The sequence below is a fragment of the Culex pipiens genome, chromosome 3, assembly GCF_016801865.2.
Source record: "Culex pipiens pallens isolate TS chromosome 3, TS_CPP_V2, whole genome shotgun sequence".
NCBI classification, from domain to species: Eukaryota; Metazoa; Arthropoda; class Insecta; order Diptera; family Culicidae; genus Culex; species Culex pipiens.
Window position 1 is genome coordinate 132154392 of NC_068939.1, and position 26648 is coordinate 132181039.

The following is a 26648-nucleotide window of genomic DNA, read 5'->3' on the forward strand; positions in this document are numbered from 1 at the left end:
GAATTTCTGGAGCTGTTCAATTAAAAAATCGGTATAAAAACTATTTTAGCAAATCGATCAGATAATTTCTTCAAAAGATACAGAATTTCTAATATTTTTGTTCAATTTTTTTAGGGACGTTTGCCAAAATTGTATGTAGACTTGTATGGATAAACCAATGACATAAAGAAAGAAACAAAAAATTAAATCAAAGAACGAAACAAAATGACAATAAAAACAACCAACACAATAAACTGATCAAATCATAAAAATATACCTTTCCGAAAAGATGAAAAGAAGCAATAGATTCAACAAAAGTAAAATCTTAATTAATTTCACCAAAACTAGTTTCCAGCCCCACCGTGCCCCTTCGGTAAGCCCTGCCTTCGCCATCGATACCCATTTCCATTTATCACCAAACACACACAGAAAGAGAAAATCACCTTCCTCGTCCTGCTGCAAGCAGGTCCCCGCAATCAAAATGCTTCATCACGAGGGAGGTGGTGGTGGGACGCAAAAGGCATCGAAAGCCATCATCAACCAGCAGAAAACCCATCAGGCACTTCGACGGGTCGGTCCTGCTTTGACGTTCCGTCGAGGCCGTCGTGTTGCCTTCCCCGGGGGTAGTCAATGGTGATGGCAGCTCGGCAACCCCACGCGAGCTCATATATTTGCACGTGCAAAAAAAAAAATCAAGCAAAAGAGAAGTACATTAAATTTGCATGCCAAGATAAGGGTATAGAATTTGCGAAAAAAGAAAGTGCTCTCTCTTAACGTCACATGTCCCGCAGAGAGCCACCCCACCCTTCACCATGGTAGAAGAAACGGAGAAGGTGGTGGCCACGTGGTTCGGTCCCGTGTGTTCGCCGTCCGCCTCGCGTCCAAGTCCTTGTGCAAACACAGGGCGACGACGACGATGGATGGTTTTGGTTTCGTTTCTACGGTGCCCCAAAGGCAGCGGTCTATACTTTTGCTTTTTGGACGACAAAACCAATCCGATTCGGTGGTGAAAATGTAAGGGGAAGCTTAAATGAGTTTTATACTAATATGTTAGTTTGAACGATCATTGTTATTCGAGAGGTATTTTTTTTACTGAATTAAATTGATCTAAAATAAATTGAAAAATATTTCGATAGCTGCTATCAGAGCTTAAATCAGGATGTTTGGTAAGACTCAAAATTATTTTAAGAAACCCGTTCAAACACTTTCAATCCGCTGTTTTTTCAATTTTCAGTCAACAACGGTTGCCAATGCCCACGTCGCTCTGGTTTCGACATCTCCACTCCGGACCCAAAAGTTACCACAGCGCCACGTGTGCCATTCAACGATATAGGGAAGGTCCCCGTTAATGGCATCAACCTCTTGGTCCTCGTGGTCCGATGATGGAAAGAAAGGTTTCCACTTCCTCTTGGGCTTTGCCGTTCTCGGTTTGACTTTTCATCTAAATTAATATATTTCCTATTCTTGAGTGGATGTGTTTGCTTCCCTCTGCCGTCGAACTCTTCTTGACGTGAAAGTTGTGTGTGTACTGTGGAGTGATGTGACTTTATAATAGGTACAGCTAAGGCTACCAACTCTTGCTGAGCAAAAATACGTACATTTTGCCGATATGACAATATGATATAAGAAAAACTGTCAAGGAATTATTTAGATAAATTTAAAATTTTGGGAATTAAAAATATAAAACTGTATCGTTTTTGCAGCTTACAAATTCCACTTTGCTATCAAAGTGCTTATGACTTTCACGTTCAATAAACCGTGATTTGCTGAATCAAATCTTCATTTTCTTTTTGTTAAACCTTTTAAAGTTCACGGAATGTCAAATTGCTTTTTACGAATAATATCAGTCTCAGTGTTTTCGCGAAAACATTTCTAGATTTTTTTATAGAAAAGTTCCAATAAACATGTGCAACACAACAGCTTATAGGACCGTTAAAAAAACTTTACATTTGCTAATTTGCTTTATAAAGCCTTTGGATCTTTTATTGAATAAACACGTTTTGTAAAGAATTTGGAAAGAACAATAATTGATAATCCACTCTGAAATAAGGAATTTCTGGAAAACTATCCAAGTTATCTCTTTAAAATCGATCTGACAGTGAAATAACAATGCAAAAGCTTTGGCCAAATTAAAAAAAAAACAATTAATTTTTTTACAGTTATTAAAATTCCGTACAAATCCGTATTTTGCGAAAAATTCCGGTCGAAAATTCCGGCCTGTTAAAAATCCGCGAAAAGGGTTGAAAATCCGTACGGTAAGGAAAAAATCCGTACAGTTGGTAGCCTTAGGTACAGCGAAGAAATAATCATCATCAAAAGAAAATCGTTGAATCGTTCATCAAGAGAAAAAAATCCTAAACGAGCATGGCTCTCCTTTCTCGCGCACGATCGGTAAAAAGAATCTAAAAAAATCATCATCTTCATTATTCGGCGGAACATCTTTTTCACTACTACACTTGCAAGTGTAACGTCACACGTCGAAAAATGTCCTGTCACATTTTGTGTGTGAAGACAAAGTGAAATAAATATTTTGAGTGGTGCTGACAAGGAAATTTAGAAACAAATTATCAGCAATTTTTTTGCGTGATTTGCCTCCTCTCTCTTCCGCGGGTGAAGAAAACTCGCAAGCGAAAATGATTTTTTTTTTGCGATTATCCCATCCTTGGTCTCTATAAGGTCAGAGAAATTAGCGTGAGATTTACAAATCACCTCATATCAATTTGATTACAACCAATGTTGTTGAAATATTAAACCATCAGCTCTCAGCAACTACAATTATCACGCCTGAATAGTGAATACTCAAATACTCATGCCAAAAATGTTGGGTTTACACACTCGCGTTTGACATTCTCCTTTTCTCTCTCATTCTCGCATTCACGATCATCCAATCAAAACAGCGATTAACCACAAAAGCCGGCATAAAACCAATTTTGCAAGCGCAGTTTAACGGGACGTCATGCATGTTCGGCTCCTAATCGCCATCTTGAGTAATTTCATTGCAGTTTTGAGAGAATCGCAAGAAGAAGAAATCTCACAAACTGATGGTCGCTATACTCTCTGATACTTTTGGTGCATTTGTAACACTGATTACAACCATTTTTTATTTCTCAGCAAAAAAGTATTTTTTTATGTTTTTTCAATGCTATTCCAAAACTTTTTTCGGAAACAATTATTTGATCAAAAACATGATTAATTAAAAATATGCAAAAAAAACTAAAATTGTTTGCCAGAAATGTACGAAAAAATACTATATTTAAATTTGGTAATGTTTTTACTGCGATCACCTAAAACTGAAATCTAGGTCATTCCAGGTTAACTGAGTACACTTTTGGACTCGACCTTCACCGATTTGGACCAAACTTGGAGGGAACGTTCTCTATCGATAGTTAACAGAAATCCCAAGTTTGGAACTTTTTGAGCCATCCCTCTTTTTTTGCATTGACTTCTTTTTTGACGATTTTCCAAAAAAAAAATTTTTTTCTTTTATTACAGGTTGCATTTTATAGAAAATTGTCCAAGGAATTCGATAAAAATAAAATTTTAACCCTCAAATGCGCAGCACTCGGAAGTAAATGGTGTACTTTTCAACAAAAAGGATGGAATCCCGCATAGCTCGGTTTTTATATGTCGGATTTGAATTTATAGGACAGAGTGCTGCACAAAATCGAACTTTTTTCAGTAAAATCGCTGTTTCTCGCCAATAGTTCGTTTTAGTTTGAGACTTACATTGATTATTTTGTAAAATTGTCTAGAGAACACGATGGTGATAATACAAAAATATTAAAAATATAAGAAATTGGACAAAAGTGATTTTGTAAACATAAATTGTAAAAATGTAATATAAGGGGGCATTTAAGGGTTAATTTTTTTTATCGAACTCCTGTTAATCCTCCAACAGTAAATAAAAATACAAATCCTAATGATCATAATAAAGCAGGTATATAGTTTAGTTGTGTCCCGTGAAGAGTAGCTAATCAACTGAAAATTTTAATTCCTGTTGGTACAGCAATAATTATTGCACATATAAATAAAATAAGCTCGTGTATCAGCATCTATTCCAAATGTTAACATATGATGGGCTCAAACAATAAATCCTAATAAACCAATAGCTAATATAGCATAAATTATTCCTAAAGTTCCAAATGTTTCCTTTTTCCTCTTTCTTGAGTAATAATATGAGAAATTATCCCAAACCCTGGAAGAATTAAAATATACACTTCTGGATGTCCAAAGAATGAAAATAAATGTTGATATAAAATTGGATCTCCTCCTCCAATTTCTTTAAAATTTAATCTGTAAAAAGTCTTTTGCTCAAATAGTTGCAAAGTTATGATCAAAAGAAACATTTTTTTATAAAATCATCAAAAAAGAGGGCGGTGCCAAAAATAGAGGGATGGGCCAATCATTTCCAAACTTTAGATTTCTGATAACTATTGATAGATGAACGTTCCCTCAAAGTTTGGTCCAAATCGGTGAAGGTCGGCAATAAAAAAGTATTAAAAGTAATAAGCCAATTTATCAGGCATATTTTGCTTATTAATCAAAAATCTAAAATATTGAAACCATTTAAAATATTTTATAAATATTGAAATAATGACGCACAGCACCAAAAGAAATGTTTTTTTGATAATGAATGATTCTAATCGAATCTTAGTTTATTGCAATACAAATGCCATCAGGCCACATTGATGTTTTTATATTTATTTGTATACCCCTAGAAAAAAAGCTACGTTGAGTTTAATACACCAAAACGGCGGTCGCATGATTGTGATGCATGGCGGCATGAAAGTATATCAGAATCTGCATGAAATCTGTCCTCATGCATTTTTTGCGATATAGGGGTATGACATTTTTGCCCGTTACCGACAATTATCGACATTACCGACGGCAGATTGATTGTATTGCAGAAAAAAAATCTTAACAGAACGAGGATTAAACCATCAACTTCAAGGTTGCTGATCCGACACGCTACCACCGCGCCATGGACGCTTGATGAATGGTGAAGGACAGAGCGCGAACATAATGTTCTCTCTAGAGTGTTGCTCGGGGACGCGCCAGCATTCTATGTGTTGGTGAGAACTGCAGAACGCTGACGTGTTTACACGCGGGCAAAAATGTTCTATGGGCTTGCTGCAAAAAATGTAATAAAATATAACATTTTCTGCAGCAAATCCACTGTTGCAGATTTTGAGATATATTTTTCGTTTGGGTGTATATTAACCTATTATTTTGGATTCATTTGTTAACAGCTGTTGAAGATTGATTCTTTTGCAATTTAATTCAAAACATACAAACGGGAATTGTCTCAACAGCAGCATCCAATTCTTGCCTTGAGAATAGTACATCACTTCATTAAATGAAATTCATACGACTTTTGAGTCACATCATCATCTTTTGTGATGACCTGACCTGCCCTACAAACAAAATCCCAAGTAGAAGTAGTTCTTCCTGCACTCCCCGTGGATATCTTACAGAATCAACCCTTGTTAGAAATCTGTGCTTACTAACATTCCCATCCCGTCCCCTCGAGATCTACAAACTTACATGGCGGGCGCCGTTGGTGGCCAAAGACTGTTGCCTTTTCGCACCACCTCTAGTTTTAGCGACCTTGGTGTTTTTTTAGCGCATTCATACAGTATGTAAAAAAGTATTTACACCCCTTGGGCACTATGCACATTTTGTGATGAAACATGTAAAAAAATTAAAGTTTGACAGGAACCTAGTACTACGTTTTGTTCAGAAACTCATGCCAAACATTTTGCTACAAAAAACTCATGAAAAGATGATTTCTATAAAAAGTTATATAACAAATACTATTACAAAAATAAAAAAGGTGCAAAAAAAGTTTGTACACCTTTCGAAAAATAAACATAAATAATGTTATTTGTTGACAAATCACCACCAATCCAGTCTCCCAACTCCAAATAGGCATCCTTGACTGATTAAAAAAAGAATTTGGATTGAATATAAAGTTTACTAACTACTTAGTATAAAAGTTTATATAACTCTGGAAATTCTACATAAAACTTATCTAAACTTAATTTTGCAAATTTTTAATTCAACTAAACGTCAATATATTACCATATAATTGCAAAATAAACATTTTGGAGTGGGTATAACACCGTTTTGGGGGTATTTGTATCGATAGAATAGATTTTTCGTTGGAATTTCGTACCAACCCGGAATTACGTCGTAGGAAAATCCGCCGGCATCCGAACCGGTCCACGATTCACAAGTCAACCTATGTGGAATCGGAAAGGGCATAGAATTTCCGATCTTTTGATACCCAAACATCTAGGTTTTCTTTAAAACCTACATTTTTAAATACCTAAGCAAAAACGTTGTTATGGTTTCGTTTGAGCAACCTGCCAAAAATGTATGGAATTTCGTAATTTTTGTTCTCGTGGATCAAACTTACTTTTTGCCCAGGTATTTAAAAACGTAGGTTTTAAAGAAAACCTAGATGTTTGGGTATCAAAAGATCGGAAATTCTATGCCTTTTCCGATTCCACATAGGTTGACTTGTGAATCATGGACCGGTTCGGATGCCGGCGGATTTTCCTACGACGTAATTCCGGGTTGTTACGAAATTCCAACAAAAAATCTATTCTATCGATACAAATCCCCCCAAAACGGTGTTATACCCACTCCAAAATGTTTATTTAGCAATTATATGGTAATATATTGACGTTTAGTTGAATTAAAAGTTTGCAAAATTAAGTTTAGATAAGTTTTATATAGAATTTCCAGAGTTATATTAACTTTTATACTAAGTAGTTAGTAAACTTTATATTCAATCCAAATTCTTTTTTTAATCAGTCAAGGATGCCTATTTGGAGTTGGGAGACTGGATTGATGGTGATTTGTCAACAAATAACATTATTTATGTTTATTTTTCGAAAGGTGTACATACTTTTTTTGCCCCTTTTTTATCTTCGTAATAGTATTTGTTATATAACTTTTTATAGAAATCATCTTTTCATGAGCTTTTTGTAGCAAAATGTTTGGCATGAGTTTTTGAACAAAACGTAGTACTAGGTTCCTGTCAAACTTTAATTTTTTTACATGTTTCATCACAAAATGTGCATAGTGCCCAAGGGGTGTAAATACTTTTTTTACATACTGTACATGCTGTTGACAAGGGAAATACACCACTATAATTATTTGGCGAAAATTTATCAGCCGAAATGAAATTATTTCAATTATTTTTTTGAGATTTTGTGTCTTCATAAGAGTTGTTGCCATTTTTGATTTTTTTGAAGGGGATTTTTGGTTTTACGATTTAAAGGATCTAACTTTTCAAGAATATTATAGGGATTTTTTTCACGTAAAAAGTTGTTGGGCTTGCCAATCCAAGCATTTTTGTCCAAGACACTAAACTGTATCTTGTATTCTACGCCTTCAACGACCATATTTAGAGAAAGCGTATGGGAAAATGATGTTCGCAGCACTTTTTAGAGCTCTAAAATCAAACATTTTATTTAGATCAATTTGAGATTGAAAGTTAGAGCCGTTTTAAGCTAAAAAAGGAGCAATTATAAATCCTAAATATATCAATCAAGCGCATGCCAAATTATAAGCGCCAGGATGCATTTCAAAGGGAAGATCACTACAAAATCTCAGTTAAGTTTTTCATTTAATTATGTCAACACATCGACTTTTGATCATATTTTAGGTTTATATGATAATTTGACTCTCTCACCTGTTTGCTGTGGATTCAAAGTCACTTCGCTACACCGTGAAGTCTTCGTCCTTTCCCCAGGTATGTGAACGTCAGGAGGACTCCAAAAAGAAAGCATCTTTCGAGACAAGTGAAAACTGAAAAGGTAAATGGAACATCCCTTCCCCTCCCCCACCGGGGTTGATTTCGCGTCCAATGCTAGAAGTTATATGTCTTATATGTTTCTAGCATGCGTATGTGTGTAACACAGCATTGAGATCCCACTTGGCAAAATCAAGCAAAAGATTGTAAGGTATCCCCGTCCTCGTACGGTGCGGGTCGTGCCCGTTGGCGAAATTGTATAGGCTTCTTAAGGTCTGCCCAAGATGATGATGTTTTCGCTCGTTACCATAGCGAAAGAATGAAAAGTTACCCTTCGCAATACACGCGCGTACGGCGGCGGTGAAGACGAAGATGGCGATGGTTGTGCAATTTTCCTTTCTTAGATATTGGCACACATACAGAACATACTTACAAACACACGTGGACATGGCAGTTGCGAAGGTGAAAAGGTTGCACGAGTGTTTTCGAGAGAGGGAGGGAAAAATTGTATGGAAATAAATCATTGGAAAAGTTCGCTCCAGCAGTTCGATTTTAATGAGAAAACGATATTTTCGTGCCAGTTGAAGTGTTTCGATAATGGTCGGTGAAATGGGAGAGAGTTTTAGGTTACATCTGGTTCGATGGGTTGTTAATTAGTTTTTAGTTGCGACTAGTTTCTGGTTCAGGACAGCTTTCTTTCAAAATAAACTTACTGATGCGTTGAATATTTAAATTTTAAATTAAAATTGTTGAACATTTTTGTGGATTGACAAACAATCAACCGAGTCTCATTAACCCATTTGTGAAGTTTACCCTAACAAGCCTGATCTTAACTTGGCACACTCTTCCCCTTGCCCCCACCCACCACCATAAGTGTCTTATCGTGTTTGATTCATTTGTTTTTCCTGCGCTCAAGAACCTTTCCTTGCGTCTTTGGCAGAAGATCCCTTTTCCTTTGTGGTGTACCCCTCCCCAAAAGTTACACTGTTTTGTGAAAAATCGCAACCGCTGAATTATTTATGGACTCGAAAACGCGACAATTTTAGACATAAAATAATCCTAAACTTCCTACCCCGCACTTTGAGACCCGGGGTTGGAGCTAGGAAGACACAAACCACACCACCACGTGGAAATGAGGAGGTGAAAAATGGGAAGGGGATGGAAGGTGGAATGCTGCGGGTGGTGTGAAATAAAATCAAAATACTTAATTCTGTTCTGGAGCATTATTTTTCTTCTCCCCACACTGAGTTTGCTTTGTTTCGAAAAGACATGGTTCTCGTTTGCACAGTGGGAAAATCAGCTAAAAAAGTGGGTTTTTGGTTTTTGGTTTTTGGATTTTGGTTTTTGGTTTTTGGTCCAAATCATATCTCATTGAAAATAATCGTTACAAGGTCATCATTAAATAATTAATTATACGCGTTCTTGATCATTTTGCTGTCGTTTCGTTAGTTTGTCAACTGTACCTGTAGATTGATAGAATCGCCATCGTGAAAATCAGGAGTGAGTCGCGCTGTAGTTATAAAACAAGATCGATCTTGAAAATTAGTCATATTAATCGGTGAGTTATTGTGTGCTTCAAGCCCTTTCTTCATCATCGCTGATTGGGTGGCAAGTTTGAGACGATTGAGTTCGTTAGGTTTATCGCGTAACAAAATTATTTTGATTCATCAAGAACGTTGTGTGGTGCGCGAGTCTTTTTTTGTGTTGAAAAGACCTTCCCATAGCTCCGTAGGTCGGAAGGCTCGACGTCGGTTGTTTGTGTGTTAAGCCATCTCCATAGCATCGTAGCTCGAGAGGCAACGAAAATCAATACCTTATCTAGTTAACAGAATGAAGATCGGAAGGTACTTGATGGTTGAGTTCGGCGCGTCTATTCCATAACAAATTCAAAAACTATCATTGCAGCATTGCGTTTAACACCTCACTTTATAAATAAATATTATTTGGTTTTATCTTTCCACAGCCGGCTGTCTAAGATTAAACCATTCCATAAAAAATTTAACAACAGTTAAACGGGAAATGTCTCAACCGCAACATCCGATTGTTTGCCTTGAGAATAAAATATAATACCTTTCAACAAACACTATGATTTTGGGCCGCATCATCATCCTCTATGATGAATGAAAAATCGCAGCAATCCTTGGTCGCGAACGGTTGACACGAACTTGCGCTCCGCGATTTTTAGTCTTTCTTCGTTTCGATTTTCCCGTCGTGGCGCTTTACGGTTCACGATTTTCTTCCGGCGGGACATTTCCGTGGATAGTTCTTCCAGTAGTGTGGTGGTTTTTCGTGATACCAGAATTCTGACAAATTGTTGCAGGTTTTCGTGTGGTTTAGGCGTTCTGAAGATCTTACACATTGATGTGAAATCTTGGTCACTAAGCGCAAACAGGAGGTTCACAGGGCCTACGAAAAAAAAAAAAATGATTTGATTTTCCGAGTTCATTGTAATGTTGTGAAAATTGTTTTTAAATTTCAAGATGATGAGGCCTGAAGCTAAGAAAAATTGTGAGAGGAAGAAGTGAGTGGAGGGGGCGGGGGCAATCGGATGTTGAGGATGGTAGCCTGAAAGCAGTGTTTGCTGAGATTGGCGGCTCGATTGCTGAGCGGCTTAAAATGCTGGCGGCTCTATAAAAATCGCCGGAGTCGTAACGTATTTTTTTTGGAAAATAAGAAAATTGGAATGTGCTGAAAAAAGTGGAAAAGAGAAAAAGTGGTTTGTTGCTTGGTTGTTTTGCTAAATTTGATGAAATAATTTTGCAAATGAAGTTTGGTTATGTTTCGATGAGAAGAGCTGAGGGTCATTTGGAGTACTGATTAGTTCCGGCCGAATGGTGCGGCACAAAATCCCAGGCCGGAGGCGTGAAACGGCTGGGATATGTCGTGAAGTTGAGGAATCGCTGGGTGAAGTAAAAGGAAGAGCATGAAGATTTTTGTGGGGCTCAAGAAGAAAAGAAGAAAGTGGCGGAAACGCGCCAAGAAGAGGAACAGGAGGAAAGAGAAGAGCTGTTTTCTGGAAGGGGAGGAGGAGCTGGTTATGTTGGGGAACTACATCTTTAGAGGAAGTCAGCTGAAATTTGGTGAGATCCATCAAAAAAAAAAAATAAAAAAATAAATTAAAAAATCTGCAGACTAAATACGCGCTGGGTCTTTGTCTATTTGACAGAGATCCGGAAGTTCTAAATAACGTTTGAATCCGATTGATGCAAACGTTCTTCAGGGCGGGGCTTGTCGATTCAAGCTGAGGTACCTCGCGCACGGCTAGCCTGCGTAGAAATGGGTCACCGAAGCTCGGCAGAGCTAACACCTTCCAAATGCCTATGCGAGTTATTTGCATGTATAGAATGTAGATCTAAAAATGCATGGAAACAACTCAATTTGTAAGAAGCGACTGCGTGGTCCCGTTTGGTTGGTTGCACACACACACACACACACACACATCATCATCCTCTATGATGAATCCTGACCAAACACCCTATCAGAGGCGCCGACCAGTCCAAAATGTTGGGGGGGCACGGTTGTTTTCCGAAATCGTTAGGTGAGAGTGGCGATTTGATGTTTAAGTTTATTGTATATCACGAATTTTACCAATTTGAATATTACGATGTGATACGAGTTTTTTTCATCCGAAATCAATTTTTTTTAAAGATAATTTATTAAAACGTGATTGAGAATGTTTATTGGGGGAATTTTTTATATGTTTGGAAGGCGAATTCCTTCTAATTGGCATATTCTCACTTATTTTCCAGAAGTAACAGTCAATAATAAAAATGATCAGGTATTTAAAATTCAACAACACAAATATTCTAAAAATAAAAACAAAAGTAAAAAGCAAAAATTTAGAACTTAAGAAATTGGAAAATACACATGAAAAAACAACATTTTTTTCAAATCTGCAATTTAGAAAAAAATAACAGATTTACCACAATAAATATTCCAAAATTTAAAAAAAAAAGTTTAAAAAACTCTAGGGTTAAAAAAACTCATGGCTCAAAAGTAGAAATTCAGAAATTAAAAAAATCAGAAATTGTTTAAAAAATCGAAAATTTAACATCAATTTATTTGTTAAGAATTTAAGAATTTAAGAATTTAAGAATTTAAGAATTTAAGAATTTAAGAATTTAAGAATTTAAGAATTTAAGAATTTAAGAATTTAAGAATTTAAGAATTTAAGAATTTAAGAATTTAAGAATTTAAGAATTTAAGAATTTAAGAATTTAAGAATTTAAGAATTTAAGAATTTAAGAATTTAAGAATTTAAGAATTTAAGAATTTAAGAATTTAAGAATTTAAGAATTTAAGAATTTAAGAATTTAAGAATTTAAGAATTTAAGAATTTAAGAATTTAAGAATTTAAGAATTTAAGAATTTAAGAATTTAAGAATTTAAGAATTTAAGAATTTAAGAATTTAAGAATTTAAGAATTTAAGAATTTAAGAATTTAAGAATTTAAGAATTTAAGAATTTAAGAATTTAAGAATTTAAGAATTTAAGAATTTAAGAATTTAAGAATTTAAGAATTTAAGAATTTAAGAATTTAAGAATTTAAGAATTTAAGAATTTAAGAATTTAAGAATTTAAGAATTTAAGAATTTAAGAATTTAAGAATTTAAGAATTTAAGAATTTAAGAATTTAAGAATTTAAGAATTTAAGAATTTAAGAATTTAAGAATTTAAGAATTTAAGAATTTAAGAATTTAAGAATTTAAGAATTTAAGAATTTAAGAATTTAAGAATTTAAGAATTTAAGAATTTAAGAATTTAAGAATTTAAGAATTTAAGAATTTAAGAATTTAAGAATTTAAGAATTTAAGAATTTAAGAATTTAAGAATTTAAGAATTTAAGAATTTAAGAATTTAAGAATTTAAGAATTTAAGAATTTAAGAATTTAAGAATTTAAGAATTTAAGAATTTAAGAATTTAAGAATTTAAGAATTTAAGAATTTAAGAATTTAAGAATTTAAGAATTTAAGAATTTAAGAATTTAAGAATTTAAGAATTTAAGAATTTAAGAATTTAAGAATTTAAGAATTTAAGAATTTAAGAATTTAAGAATTTAAGAATTTAAGAATTTAAGAATTTAAGAATTTAAGAATTTAAGAATTTAAGAATTTAAGAATTTAAGAATTTAAGAATTTAAGAATTTAAGAATTTAAGAATTTAAGAATTTAAGAATTTAAGAATTTAAGAATTTAAGAATTTAAGAATTTAAGAATTTAAGAATTTAAGAATTTAAGAATTTAAGAATTTAAGAATTTAAGAATTTAAGAATTTAAGAATTTAAGAATTTAAGAATTTAAGAATTTAAGAATTTAAGAATTTAAGAATTTAAGAATTTAAGAATTTAAGAATTTAAGAATTTAAGAATTTAAGAATTTAAGAATTTAAGAATTTAAGAATTTAAGAATTTAAGAATTTAAGAATTTAAGAATTTAAGAATTTAAGAATTTAAGAATTTAAGAATTTAAGAATTTAAGAATTTAAGAATTTAAGAATTTAAGAATTTAAGAATTTAAGAATTTAAGAATTTAAGAATTTAAGAATTTAAGAATTTAAGAATTTAAGAATTTAAGAATTTAAGAATTTAAGAATTTAAGAATTTAAGAATTTAAGAATTTAAGAATTTAAGAATTTAAGAATTTAAGAATTTAAGAATTTAAGAATTTAAGAATTTAAGAATTTAAGAATTTAAGAATTTAAGAATTTAAGAATTTAAGAATTTAAGAATTTAAGAATTTAAGAATTTAAGAATTTAAGAATTTAAGAATTTAAGAATTTAAGAATTTAAGAATTTAAGAATTTAAGAATTTAAGAATTTAAGAATTTAAGAATTTAAGAATTTAAGAATTTAAGAATTTAAGAATTTAAGAATTTAAGAATTTAAGAATTTAAGAATTTAAGAATTTAAGAATTTAAGAATTTAAGAATTTAAGAATTTAAGAATTTAAGAATTTAAGAATTTAAGAATTTAAGAATTTAAGAATTTAAGAATTTAAGAATTTAAGAATTTAAGAATTTAAGAATTTAAGAATTTAAGAATTTAAGAATTTAAGAATTTAAGAATTTAAGAATTTAAGAATTTAAGAATTTAAGAATTTAAGAATTTAAGAATTTAAGAATTTAAGAATTTAAGAATTTAAGAATTTAAGAATTTAAGAATTTAAGAATTTAAGAATTTAAGAATTTAAGAATTTAAGAATTTAAGAATTTAAGAATTTAAGAATTTAAGAATTTAAGAATTTAAGAATTTAAGAATTTAAGAATTTAAGAATTTAAGAATTTAAGAATTTAAGAATTTAAGAATTTAAGAATTTAAGAATTTAAGAATTTAAGAATTTAAGAATTTAAGAATTTAAGAATTTAAGAATTTAAGAATTTAAGAATTTAAGAATTTAAGAATTTAAGAATTTAAGAATTTAAGAATTTAAGAATTTAAGAATTTAAGAATTTAAGAATTTAAGAATTTAAGAATTTAAGAATTTAAGAATTTAAGAATTTAAGAATTTAAGAATTTAAGAATTTAAGAATTTAAGAATTTAAGAATTTAAGAATTTAAGAATTTAAGAATTTAAGAATTTAAGAATTTAAGAATTTAAGAATTTAAGAATTTAAGAATTTAAGAATTTAAGAATTTAAGAATTTAAGAATTTAAGAATTTAAGAATTTAAGAATTTAAGAATTTAAGAATTTAAGAATTTAAGAATTTAAGAATTTAAGAATTTAAGAATTTAAGAATTTAAGAATTTAAGAATTTAAGAATTTAAGAATTTAAGAATTTAAGAATTTAAGAATTTAAGAATTTAAGAATTTAAGAATTTAAGAATTTAAGAATTTAAGAATTTAAGAATTTAAGAATTTAAGAATTTAAGAATTTAAGAATTTAAGAATTTAAGAATTTAAGAATTTAAGAATTTAAGAATTTAAGAATTTAAGAATTTAAGAATTTAAGAATTTAAGAATTTAAGAATTTAAGAATTTAAGAATTTAAGAATTTAAGAATTTAAGAATTTAAGAATTTAAGAATTTAAGAATTTAAGAATTTAAGAATTTAAGAATTTAAGAATTTAAGAATTTAAGAATTTAAGAATTTAAGAATTTAAGAATTTAAGAATTTAAGAATTTAAGAATTTAAGAATTTAAGAATTTAAGAATTTAAGAATTTAAGAATTTAAGAATTTAAGAATTTAAGAATTTAAGAATTTAAGAATTTAAGAATTTAAGAATTTAAGAATTTAAGAATTTAAGAATTTAAGAATTTAAGAATTTAAGAATTTAAGAATTTAAGAATTTAAGAATTTAAGAATTTAAGAATTTAAGAATTTAAGAATTTAAGAATTTAAGAATTTAAGAATTTAAGAATTTAAGAATTTAAGAATTTAAGAATTTAAGAATTTAAGAATTTAAGAATTTAAGAATTTAAGAATTTAAGAATTTAAGAATTTAAGAATTTAAGAATTTAAGAATTTAAGAATTTAAGAATTTAAGAATTTAAGAATTTAAGAATTTAAGAATTTAAGAATTTAAGAATTTAAGAATTTAAGAATTTAAGAATTTAAGAATTTAAGAATTTAAGAATTTAAGAATTTAAGAATTTAAGAATTTAAGAATTTAAGAATTTAAGAATTTAAGAATTTAAGAATTTAAGAATTTAAGAATTTAAGAATTTAAGAATTTAAGAATTTAAGAATTTAAGAATTTAAGAATTTAAGAATTTAAGAATTTAAGAATTTAAGAATTTAAGAATTTAAGAATTTAAGAATTTAAGAATTTAAGAATTTAAGAATTTAAGAATTTAAGAATTTAAGAATTTAAGAATTTAAGAATTTAAGAATTTAAGAATTTAAGAATTTAAGAATTTAAGAATTTAAGAATTTAAGAATTTAAGAATTTAAGAATTTAAGAATTTAAGAATTTAAGAATTTAAGAATTTAAGAATTTAAGAATTTAAGAATTTAAGAATTTAAGAATTTAAGAATTTAAGAATTTAAGAATTTAAGAATTTAAGAATTTAAGAATTTAAGAATTTAAGAATTTAAGAATTTAAGAATTTAAGAATTTAAGAATTTAAGAATTTAAGAATTTAAGAATTTAAGAATTTAAGAATTTAAGAATTTAAGAATTTAAGAATTTAAGAATTTAAGAATTTAAGAATTTAAGAATTTAAGAATTTAAGAATTTAAGAATTTAAGAATTTAAGAATTTAAGAATTTAAGAATTTAAGAATTTAAGAATTTAAGAATTTAAGAATTTAAGAATTTAAGAATTTAAGAATTTAAGAATTTAAGAATTTAAGAATTTAAGAATTTAAGAATTTAAGAATTTAAGAATTTAAGAATTTAAGAATTTAAGAATTCAAGAATTTAAGCATTTCAGAATTTTAGAATTCAAGAATAACCCAAAAGATACACAAACGGTTTTTAATAAAATCAAAAAAAGCATTATGACGATTTGATACGACAAAAAATTTGCAATTTTTTAAAATGAAATCAAGAAAAAAATTACCTCAAATTACTCAAAAAATATCGAATTTATCAGCATTTTTTAAATGTAAAGCTGTCAACAAATGACCATTTTGAAAAGTGTTTCAGTTCATTTTCGCTAGATCCTGATCTACAATAGCAAATCGCAGAATGTTGCGTCTGAAAACTTGATGATTGTTTTGGCAAGAGTTTGCGTAAGTTTGCTCTTGTATACTAAGCTTGCTGGTTTTCCTACCTAGTTAGCATAAGAGAGCGCAGTAGTATAGATGAAACGTTGTCGATTTAGAAAACAACAAATGTTTTTGAACTGTTTTACAGATTCGCTTACAAGAATTCTATCCAATTCCAATTCAGTTTTAAATATTATTTTCAATTATTTCTGTATTTGTTTTGTAATATTTAAAATAAAAATATTTTTCTTCCAAAATTTCTGGGGGGGCACAATGTATGGGCTGCCCCCCCTGCCCAATTTTAAGGGGGGCAAAAAATACCGTGCCCCCCCAGAGTCGGCGCCCCTGCACCCTATCCTACTAACAATCTTTCAGGTTCCTGGCGCTCGTGGGGTGTAAGCACAGAGTAAATCAGCTGCCCTAGTAGCAACCTGCGCTAACTAACATTCCCGTCCCTTAAAATCGAGATCTACAAACTGACATGGCGGGCGCCGTTGGTGACCAATGACTGTTACCTATTCGCAACTGATCTTGTTTTGGCAATCATGGTGTTTTATCTTTTCAGCGCATTCATACATGCTGTTGATAAGGGAAATACCACTTGATAGTCGAAGCCTATGATCAGTAGTGCTGAAAGGATATTACGGTTCTGTTCAGCAACGGAGAAGGACAACCATGGGTGGTCTCTCATGCTCATGCTCATGCTTTGGTTTTTGGTTTTTGGTTTTTGGTTTTTGGTTTTTGGTTTTTGGTTTTTGGTTTTTGGTTTTTGGTTTTTGGTTTTTGGTTTTTGGTTTTTGGTTTTTGGTTTTTGGTTTTTGGTTTTTGGTTTTTGGTTTTTGGTTTTTGGTTTTTGGTTTTTGGTTTTTGGTTTTTGGTTTTGGTTTTTGGTTTTTGGTTTTGGTTTTTGGTTTTTGGTTTTTGGTTTTTGGTTTTTGGTTTTTGGTTTTTGGTTTTTGGTTTTTGGTTTTTGGTTTTTGGTTTTTGGTTTTTGGTTTTTGGTTTTTGGTTTTTGGTTTTTGGTTTTTGGTTTTTGGTTTTTGGTTTTTGGTTTTTGGTTTTTGGTTTTTGGTTTTTGGTTTTTGGTTTTTGGTTTTTGGTTTTTGGTTTTTGGTTTTTGGTTTTTGGTTTTTGGTTTTTGGTTTTTGGTTTTTGGTTTTTGGTTTTTGGTTTTTGGTTTTTGGTTTTTGGTTTTTGGTTTTTGGTTTTTGGTTTTTGGTTTTTGGTTTTTGGTTTTTGGTTTTTGGTTTTTGGTTTTTGGTTTTTGGTTTTTGGTTTTTGGTTTTTGGTTTTTGGTTTTTGGTTTTTGGTTTTTGGTTTTTGGTTTTTGGTTTTTGGTTTTTGGTTTTTGGTTTTTGGTTTTTGGTTTTTGGTTTTTGGTTTTTGGTTTTTGGTTTTTGGTTTTTGGTTTTTGGTTTTTGGTTTTTGGTTTTTGGTTTTTGGTTTTTGGTTTTTGGTTTTTGGTTTTTGGTTTTTGGTTTTTGGTTTTTGGTTTTTGGTTTTTGGTTTTTGGTTTTTGGTTTTTGGTTTTTGGTTTTTGGTTTTTGGTTTTTGGTTTTTGGTTTTTGGTTTTTGGTTTTTGGTTTTTGGTTTTTGGTTTTTGGTTTTTGGTTTTTGGTTTTTGGTTTTTGGTTTTTGGTTTTTGGTTTTTGGTTTTTGGTTTTTGGTTTTTGGTTTTTGGTTTTTGGTTTTTGGTTTTTGGTTTTTGGTTTTTGGTTTTTGGTTTTTGGTTTTTGGTTTTTGGTTTTTGGTTTTTGGTTTTTGGTTTTTGGTTTTTGGTTTTTGGTTTTTGGTTTTTGGTTTTTGGTTTTTGGTTTTTGGTTTTTGGTTTTTGGTTTTTGGTTTTTGGTTTTTGGTTTTTGGTTTTTGGTTTTTGGTTTTTGGTTTTTGGTTTTTGGTTTTTGGTTTTTGGTTTTTGGTTTTTGGTTTTTGGTTTTTGGTTTTTGGTTTTTGGTTTTTGGTTTTTGGTTTTTGGTTTTTGGTTTTTGGTTTTTGGTTTTTGGTTTTTGGTTTTTGGTTTTTGGTTTTTGGTTTTTGGTTTTTGGTTTTTGGTTTTTGGTTTTTGGTTTTTGGTTTTTGGTTTTTGGTTTTTGGTTTTTGGTTTTTGGTTTTTGGTTTTTGGTTTTTGGTTTTTGGTTTTTGGTTTTTGGTTTTTGGTTTTTGGTTTTTGGTTTTTGGTTTTTGGTTTTTGGTTTTTGGTTTTTGGTTTTTGGTTTTTGGTTTTTGGTTTTTGGTTTTTGGTTTTTGGTTTTTGGTTTTTGGTTTTTGGTTTTTGGTTTTTGGTTTTTGGTTTTTGGTTTTTGGTTTTTGGTTTTTGGTTTTTGGTTTTTGGTTTTTGGTTTTTGGTTTTTGGTTTTTGGTTTTTGGTTTTTGGTTTTTGGTTTTTGGTTTTTGGTTTTTGGTTTTTGGTTTTTGGTTTTTGGTTTTTGGTTTTTGGTTTTTGGTTTTTGGTTTTTGGTTTTTGGTTTTTGGTTTTTGGTTTTTGGTTTTTGGTTTTTGGTTTTTGGTTTTTGGTTTTTGGTTTTTGGTTTTTGGTTTTTGGTTTTTGGTTTTTGGTTTTTGGTTTTTGGTTTTTGGTTTTTGGTTTTTGGTTTTTGGTTTTTGGTTTTTGGTTTTTGGTTTTTGGTTTTTGGTTTTTGGTTTTTGGTTTTTGGTTTTTGGTTTTTGGTTTTTGGTTTTTGGTTTTTGGTTTTTGGTTTTTGGTTTTTGGTTTTTGGTTTTTGGTTTTTGGTTTTTGGTTTTTGGTTTTTGGTTTTTGGTTTTTGGTTTTTGGTTTTTGGTTTTTGGTTTTTGGTTTTTGGTTTTTGGTTTTTGGTTTTTGGTTTTTGGTTTTTGGTTTTTGGTTTTTGGTTTTTGGTTTTTGGTTTTTGGTTTTTGGTTTTTGGTTTTTGGTTTTTGGTTTTTGGTTTTTGGTTTTTGGTTTTTGGTTTTTGGTTTTTGGTTTTTGGTTTTTGGTTTTTGGTTTTTGGTTTTTGGTTTTTGGTTTTTGGTTTTTGGTTTTTGTTTTTGTTTTTGTTTTTGTTTTTGTTTTTGTTTTTGTTTTTGTTTTTGTTTTTGTTTTTGTTTTTGTTTTTGTTTTTGTTTTTGTTTTTGTTTTTGTTTTTGTTTTTGTTTTTGTTTTTGTTTTTGTTTTTGTTTTTGTTTTTGTTTTTGTTTTTGTTTTTGTTTTTGTTTTTGTTTTTATTTTGGTTTTTGTTTTTGTTTTTCAATTTAATTTTAACCATTTTTTCACTACAACTTACACGTTTCCCAAAATTTCCTGCATTATTTTTGAAAACATGCACACTCACACACGTCTCTTTGGAAAGCCTCGGGTCGCGATGGCGAAAAATTAGTGAGGATGTGAAAATTTATGGTCGTAAATCCTTTGTTTAAGAGTTCCGAACCGGCTTCTTCTTTGCAACCGCTCTTCCTGGTGCGAGTCCACGTGACTATGGCGGTCTTATAGTAACCTCTCCCTCTCCATCCTTCCACAAAAACACACGCCCACGTGGGCACGAATTAACTTCGAGGTTAACCCCTCTTTTGCGAGCGCCAAATTTTATGGACTTTGAAGGGGGATGTCGTCCTGGGCACGTTTATGCTTAGTTTCATGGTGGCCCCATCCGCTGCTCTCATTAGAGACCCCCTGAAGGACGGCGGTCCTTGGTCCTAGCTAAAGTCATGTATGTGCGATTAAGTTTGTGTGTGTGAGCTGAGCACTCTTACAATTTATTGGCGAGAACCGCCGCACATGACGAGCATTCTGGCGTGGTCCCCCTTAAGGTTGGTTCGTGGCGGTGTCGTGGAGGTCCTTTTACGACAAGTTGCGCGGAGTTAGTCCCCTCCCCATCTCTCCAGCAAAAGCTATGCCTTGCGATGAGAAAGCGTTTATGTGTTAGGCTTATGGCGAAATGTGTTGTTAATGTTATCGTCCACATAAACTATATGTTACGTTTCAGCTTTAGTATCATTGTTATGGTTACTGGCCGCGGAGGGAAGCTGGTAGTGATGCGCCGGAAGTGACTCCGGATGAAAGAAAGCCGGTGGTTGTGGTTCAAAGGATAGCATGGAATCATCATTTTGTAAAATTAAGACTTTTCATGGAATTCATAATTCAGGTGTTTTGTTTTTTTTTTATCATTTTTTATTAAACTATGGAACCAACCCGGATTGTGTTATATTTTGGAATTGAATATTTTGGAATTGAAAGTCTTAAATTTGTTCAAAGGATGTATGGACAGACGAATGTTTTCGCTTTTAAATTTTGTGGCAGAAATTATGTTTTCCTTTTTTATGTTCCTTCGGGATGGGGCTACGGGTAATTTTTTAAAAATTGGTTTTTTACTGGATTTTAATCAATAAATTCATAACTTTTATTATAAAAAAATAAAAAAAAACATTTGTAAATAAAAACAATATCATTTTCAAACCCAACTATCTATGTACTAATTAAGCATGACCTTTTTCAAATTTTCGCACGCCTGGGTGTGGCATTTGGTGGTTGTTCCAAAATAGCAAACAAGTTTCAAAATCAAGCAGTGGCATTTCGCGACCTAGCAACTACCACTAGGTACGGACTATTTTCGTGCAAGAAATTCACAAGAAAATTTGTAGTTTATTTATGTCTTGTAATTTGGCAAAGCAAACATCCTCGGTAGACTTCATTTTGATTATGTGTACACATTTCACAGTTGCCATACACTGATGCTGCTCGTGGTTAAGGATGGGCTCGTCAAGTGGTGGTGCTTTCGGAAGACTTGTGCTGGAATCGTAGCTCAGTGGTTTTTGGTTGTTTCTCGTGATGCGTCTTTTGCAAATGTTTTGACGTGGTTCAAACAAACCTTTGCAAAATAAATGCTAACTTGAAAATTTAGAAAGGATTTAGAATTTTTTAAGTAATGATATTCTTTCAGAATTGAAATTTTCATGATTTTGAATTTTAAGTGTACAGAAAGAATAACATTTTCAAGTTGAATTGTCAGATTTCAACGGGTGTTCCCAACCACGAGATGTTTAAACAGGCACAATAATGCTGTCTGCCATCGCAACAACATGAGCAAAAATGCCACGTTTTCCCCTGTATACTGGGTGGATCGAGGCTGGTTCCGGTGGACGGATGGGCGTTCGCTGATGCTATTCAAACGCGGTTTCTATTTACGTCATGTCATGTTACGTTAGCAAAACCAAACACCACATAAAACCCCTTTTTGAGAAGCGAACTGAAGCGGTTTATTTTGTGAGCGGTGAATGTGCTTTGCTAAATTTTGAATTTTGGTGAAATCACAACCCCTCTGTGCGTTGGAGGTGGTGGACGGGCCAGGTTGATGTGGTTGAGTGAGTGCATAAAATCAGCAGAATACTATTATACGGAACCTTTTTGCTCACATCAGTGTATCTAAGGTACATGAAATCTTTGACCATTCTTAACAAAAGTAAGGAAACAACTCGGAAGGTCCTTTTGTTTTGTTCTTATGCAAGAAAACATAAATAATGGTTTTAACATGTTTTGAAGGACATTGAAGATCTGCCATAACATCAAATAAAGTATTCACTTGAAATAAATTTATAAGTTTTTTTTTAAACTGGAAGATGTGATTTTTTTTTATGAAAATAATATTTTGCTATCAAGCAACACTGTCCTGATTCTACGTAGTTTTGGTGGAATTTTAATGGTTTAATAATTTGGTTGAAAATGATTTTCAGAAACAAGAATTTAAAACCTTTAAAAAGAGTGATTAAGTTTGATAATCTGGCTTTACCGTTTTGAAACATAAGTTCTGAATTGGATTTGTCATTCGTTAGTTTGAACCCATTTTTAAATCTTAATTTTCCAAGGCTTTTTATAATACTTTTATTACAGTTTGTGTGACAATTGATCAAAAACTAACTGGCAATTTTGTTTAAAAATCAGGTGCCCCGATCACACCACTGCGTTTTCCAAATCAGCTCATATTTTGGGTGAAAAATATTCAAGTGAGTTCCGTGTGCATAACGAAGGTGAGAAAACCAGTCCATTGAAATATAATACATAGAACTATTAATTTTATGGTTTTTCACATTACAAAATACAATTATTTTACTTTTATATTTTCGAACAGACTTTTAGGATCTAGCTTCGTCATTGACTTGGGTGTTATTTATTCGCTTAAATTTCAGCCAAGTTTACACCTTCTACTGCCCAAACTCATTTTGAAAAAATAAATAAATAAAAAAATCACGACCCCCGGGGTCTTTTTTGGTCTCTATTGCAAGTTTCAGCTAAACTAGGAGTCCAAAGGGGGGGGAAAAAAAAAATCGAAGTAAGCTATGATTTCGACCGGTTGGTTTGACTTTTCGCTCCGCGTTTTTTTTTTCGTCTTCTGAGGATTTTCGTCAAAATCTTATCGGCTAGTTTTGAATGAACTTGTGAGTGAAAGTGAAAAGGTGAACATTGTAAAGATATCCGGGTATCGATTCCTTTTGTGGATTTAGAAAAAACCAGGAGCTGTTGCTGATCTGTTGCATGTCCGAGAAGACATCTCTTAGCTGAGTAAGAGCCTCAATCGCGCAGATGCCGAGGATATCTTGCCTGATTTAATGTGGCCGTTGAAAAGTATAAGGATTTAGCAGCTGGCGATTATCTTTTGAAGATATGCAGATTCTTGGTGAGATCTTTCCATTACTATTTGCTAGATGATCATATTCTCCTATATTATTATTAAATAAAATAAATAACCCTCCTACCCATTCCCCAATCCTCGGTTCCTCAATCCCAATTTGCCCAATTCCACTTCTACCATAAAAATATAATATCTGCCAAATTTACACTAACACACCACACCTAACTGATTCGGAGCGTTTGGTACGGTATGTCCACGCATTCACAGAATCTATAGAGGAGGAACTCTATAGATTCTGTGAAATGTGATCCGTTCACAGAATCCTCTCTGCGGTAAACACAACGCAGTAGGGCTGGCCGCTTTGATTTTTGTATTACATTTTCGGGTATTCTCGGATGTACTGCAATTATTAATATTGACAAGAAAAGTGCTTGGGGCGTAATCTAATCACAAGACTTTCCAGCATGCTTTCATCGGACTGGCTGCGTTTGTGTTAGATTAGATAAGATTAGATTAGAAACTAGGAGTCCAAAGGATTGAATGGGAAGAGCACCCACACCTATTTTAGTGAAGGAACCTTCCACTCCAGGGTTAGAACTTTGGATTGCCAGTCCAACCGCCACCAGCGATTCCACCGGAGCAGGCCTGGTTTGGTGTGTTGTTTATACTTACGTGGCCGATGTCAAAAAGTAAACAAAGAGATTATTCAGCTCACGCCAGTTGATGTTCACATTTGGTTCGAGCAGGATAGAATCTTTGTTGACACTTTGGCATTCGCCCAATTAAATTATTTGCTAAAATAGCTGTTCACTAGGGTGTCCAAAATATGGGACATTTTTTTCGAAACCTCGCTTCACATATTGTTTAATATTGTTCCTTGAGGTATTTTAGGACCCTGTACCAAAAACGAGCAAAATCGGTCAACATTTACATATTCGACGCCGTCGTGCTTACTTGTCGTACGTCGCTTTTTGTCGTTCCGAGAAAAACGCGTTATAAACGCAATGTAAACAATAACAAACATGTTTAGTTGTAACCTCCTGGTTACACAGCGCCGGTTAGATCAAAGTGAGGAAGGAAATAACTAAAACGAATTTGCCCGCCTCTCCTCACAAACTGTAGATCGGGCGTAGGACCGGCTCTGCCTTTCTTGAAAAGGTCAAAAGAAAATTGAAAAATACTACCTACGTGATGACGTGGCCCAATCGCGATCAGCCACGATCGATTATCGGCTTTTCCTCTTTGCGCTTTCCGCGATCGTCCGAGACTTTGGGGGCTCGAGGCAAGAACGATTGTCTGATCTAGCCCATTAGCATTCGAACCGCGCTTTGAGTCGAATCAAAAGTTAAAGAACACGAAGTTTACGCCAAACCACGTCTTAGACGCTAGAAGGGTGAAAAGATCATCGAGTGTAGCGAGTTGAACTCGATCAGTAGTAGGTATAATTCTGTTGTACTTAGTGCAAAATTGTAATACGTTGTGAATTACTAGGGCGAACAGCGCCGAGAGGCACGATAAGAACAACGAAAGTGAGAACCGCACATTTTGTGTAAGAATATCTGCTGATACAAAGGTATAGTGCGTTAGACACGGGTAGGGCCCTTTTCCTCATGGTTGTCGTGTTTCTCGCCTGAAGAAACCTTCAGGCGAAGGTTTTTTTGTTGGCCTCTCGTCCACAGCTCCGGAAATTGCGTCGGCGTCGGCACCCACTCGCACGTGTGGGATTGTGGGTCACCACGTTACACCCGCGCCCTGCCGGTCGACACGCACTGGACTCGCGCTGAGCATCTTGCCGTCCGCCCGCGATCGAGCACACGCCGAAAGCTGTCGAGCTTGACGGCGGTCTACGGGAGAAGATCGCAGTTTACCTGCCCCGCCCACGTGGTGGAGCCACGCGGTGAACCAGCCAAGCACGACCTAACCGCAACATACCTCGCCGGCCGACGACGGCCGCTGCAAGCACACGTCGCTGAATCGTACCAGCCTGCCATCGCAGAACATCCTCGTGGTAAGTCGCACGCACTCCAGGAATACGACACGTTTGCCCCCGCCGTTCACCGGCCAGAAAAGTGATTGTGTAAAGTGAACACGTGTTAAAAGCCCTATATCGCAACACCTCGCACATCCAACGAGAACGTGGTATCAGTCCGTAGGAGGTCCTCGTTCAAAAGCCTCTGAGCAAGTGGACGCTGACCGTAGGGGAAATCCGGTCCTGTGACCGGTCGCCTGGCCTACAGCGTGCCAAGTGGACACTCTCTGGGTGCACTTGTCACAGTACGCCAGTGGGTTATCCGTAGGGGTCCGATAAAGCCCTGAGACATTGGAGCCCACCGACGGCAGTTCTAACATTGGCCACGTGGGGAATCTCGTTGTGATCTTCTCGACGCACCTGAACCGAGAAGATAAGTTGCTTTCGACCTGCGGCGACGCCGCTGGGAATCGGCATCTAACGAACACCTGCCACGTGATCCTGGTCCAGACCGCGCGCCCAGCGCGGCCGAACATTGATCGCCGAACGCGGCGAGCAAATCATCACCACAGCCACCTGCGGCTTGCCGAACACCGTTCGGGAAACGCAGCTAGCAGATCAGCCCGCAGCCACCTGCGGCTTGCGTCGTGAATCCCGGTGAGCAGAGCATCCCGCAGCCATCTGCGGCTACCCGAACGCGCGCTGCACCAGCTGTTCGCGCGACACGACCAGGGAGAACCGACACCATGAACTCGTGAAACAAGGTCAGATAGAAAATGCATGCAAGTTCCCCCCAAATACTGTAACTTGAACCAAATAAACCCCATGGTACTTCTGTTCATCCCCAAGCTTGCGTTTTAACTTATTGCGCGCTAGAGAACTATTTGGTTTCGATTATTCTTTCCGTTCTTGTTGATTTTGGGCATTTTGCCGCCTTGTTATTGATTGACTCCTTTACCTGCCCTGAGCATTGACTAGTCGGGAAGTAGCAGACCTCTCGCAGTACGGTCCCGAGACCGTACTGGCGCGTAAGCGGGAGCGTTTTCAAGGAAGGTTGAGTCTGGCCTGGGTTTTGGATTTTGCAGATGTTGAGTGTGGGAATAGGGTTTTCCAAATTCTTTTTAGTTGGTTCTTCCTTGCCTCGACTTAGCTGAAGCGCACCCACGCCCCCCCTTAACTGTTACATAGTTTGGTTGACCATTATGTGCATTGTCCCGAAGTTTGCTGCCCCTGATCGCATAAATGTCCCATATGCATTTTCATCACTTTTGAGTAATTGATGCAGTTTGGTTCAAAATCGTGTGTTCTTTTTAAAGAGCCTTCAAAACCCAGTACTACTTTGTTCTAGAAATCAGTAGGAGATCCAGTTTTTTTCGCGAAAACTTATCACGTAGCCTTTTGTGTGGGACAAACATCAAATGCGTTTTTCTCAGTTTTTGCATATGGGACATTTATGCGAACATGGGTGGTTCGGTTGAATTTGGTTGCTAGAGTCCCCAGTTATAATTGAAAATGTTTACGGTTGTTTAGCTCGAACCTGTGTCAAACACGTTCTGACCTGAAATCCCTTTGGCCAATTGTCGCACTTTCTTCAATTTTCAGGTTGTGTCAAGATAGCATGACAAGATTGAAACTTCTTTCATATGAAAGTGACAAAATTGCACGGATTATTTCGTTTTTTTTTAATACCTCAGGATTTAAATCGA

The 26648-nt window shown here is 33.6% G+C and overlaps 1 protein-coding gene across 1 annotated transcript; it reads left to right on the top strand.

Moving 5' to 3' along the window:
• The first annotated feature begins 460 nt into the window (after positions 1 to 460).
• Positions 461 to 26115, top strand: LOC120420875 (uncharacterized). The gene is made up of 3 exons (XM_052709973.1): positions 461 to 612; positions 24465 to 24502; positions 24571 to 26115. The coding sequence occupies exons 1-3, from the start codon at positions 461 to 463 to the stop codon at positions 25044 to 25046; spliced, it is 666 nt and encodes a 221-aa protein (XP_052565933.1). The 3' UTR covers positions 25047 to 26115.
• Positions 26116 to 26648: the final 533 nt, after the last annotated feature.

Coding starts and splice junctions, on each gene's coding strand:
- LOC120420875 (XM_052709973.1), top strand. CDS start 461: ATGCTTCATCACGAGGGAGGTGGTGGTGGGACGCAAAAGGCATCGAAA. Junction 613..24,464: donor TTCCCCGGGGGTAGTCAATG/GTGATGGCAGCT, acceptor GTGAATTACTAG/GGCGAACAGCGCCGAGAGGC. Junction 24,503..24,570: donor GCACGATAAGAACAACGAAA/GTGAGAACCGCA, acceptor AGACACGGGTAG/GGCCCTTTTCCTCATGGTTG.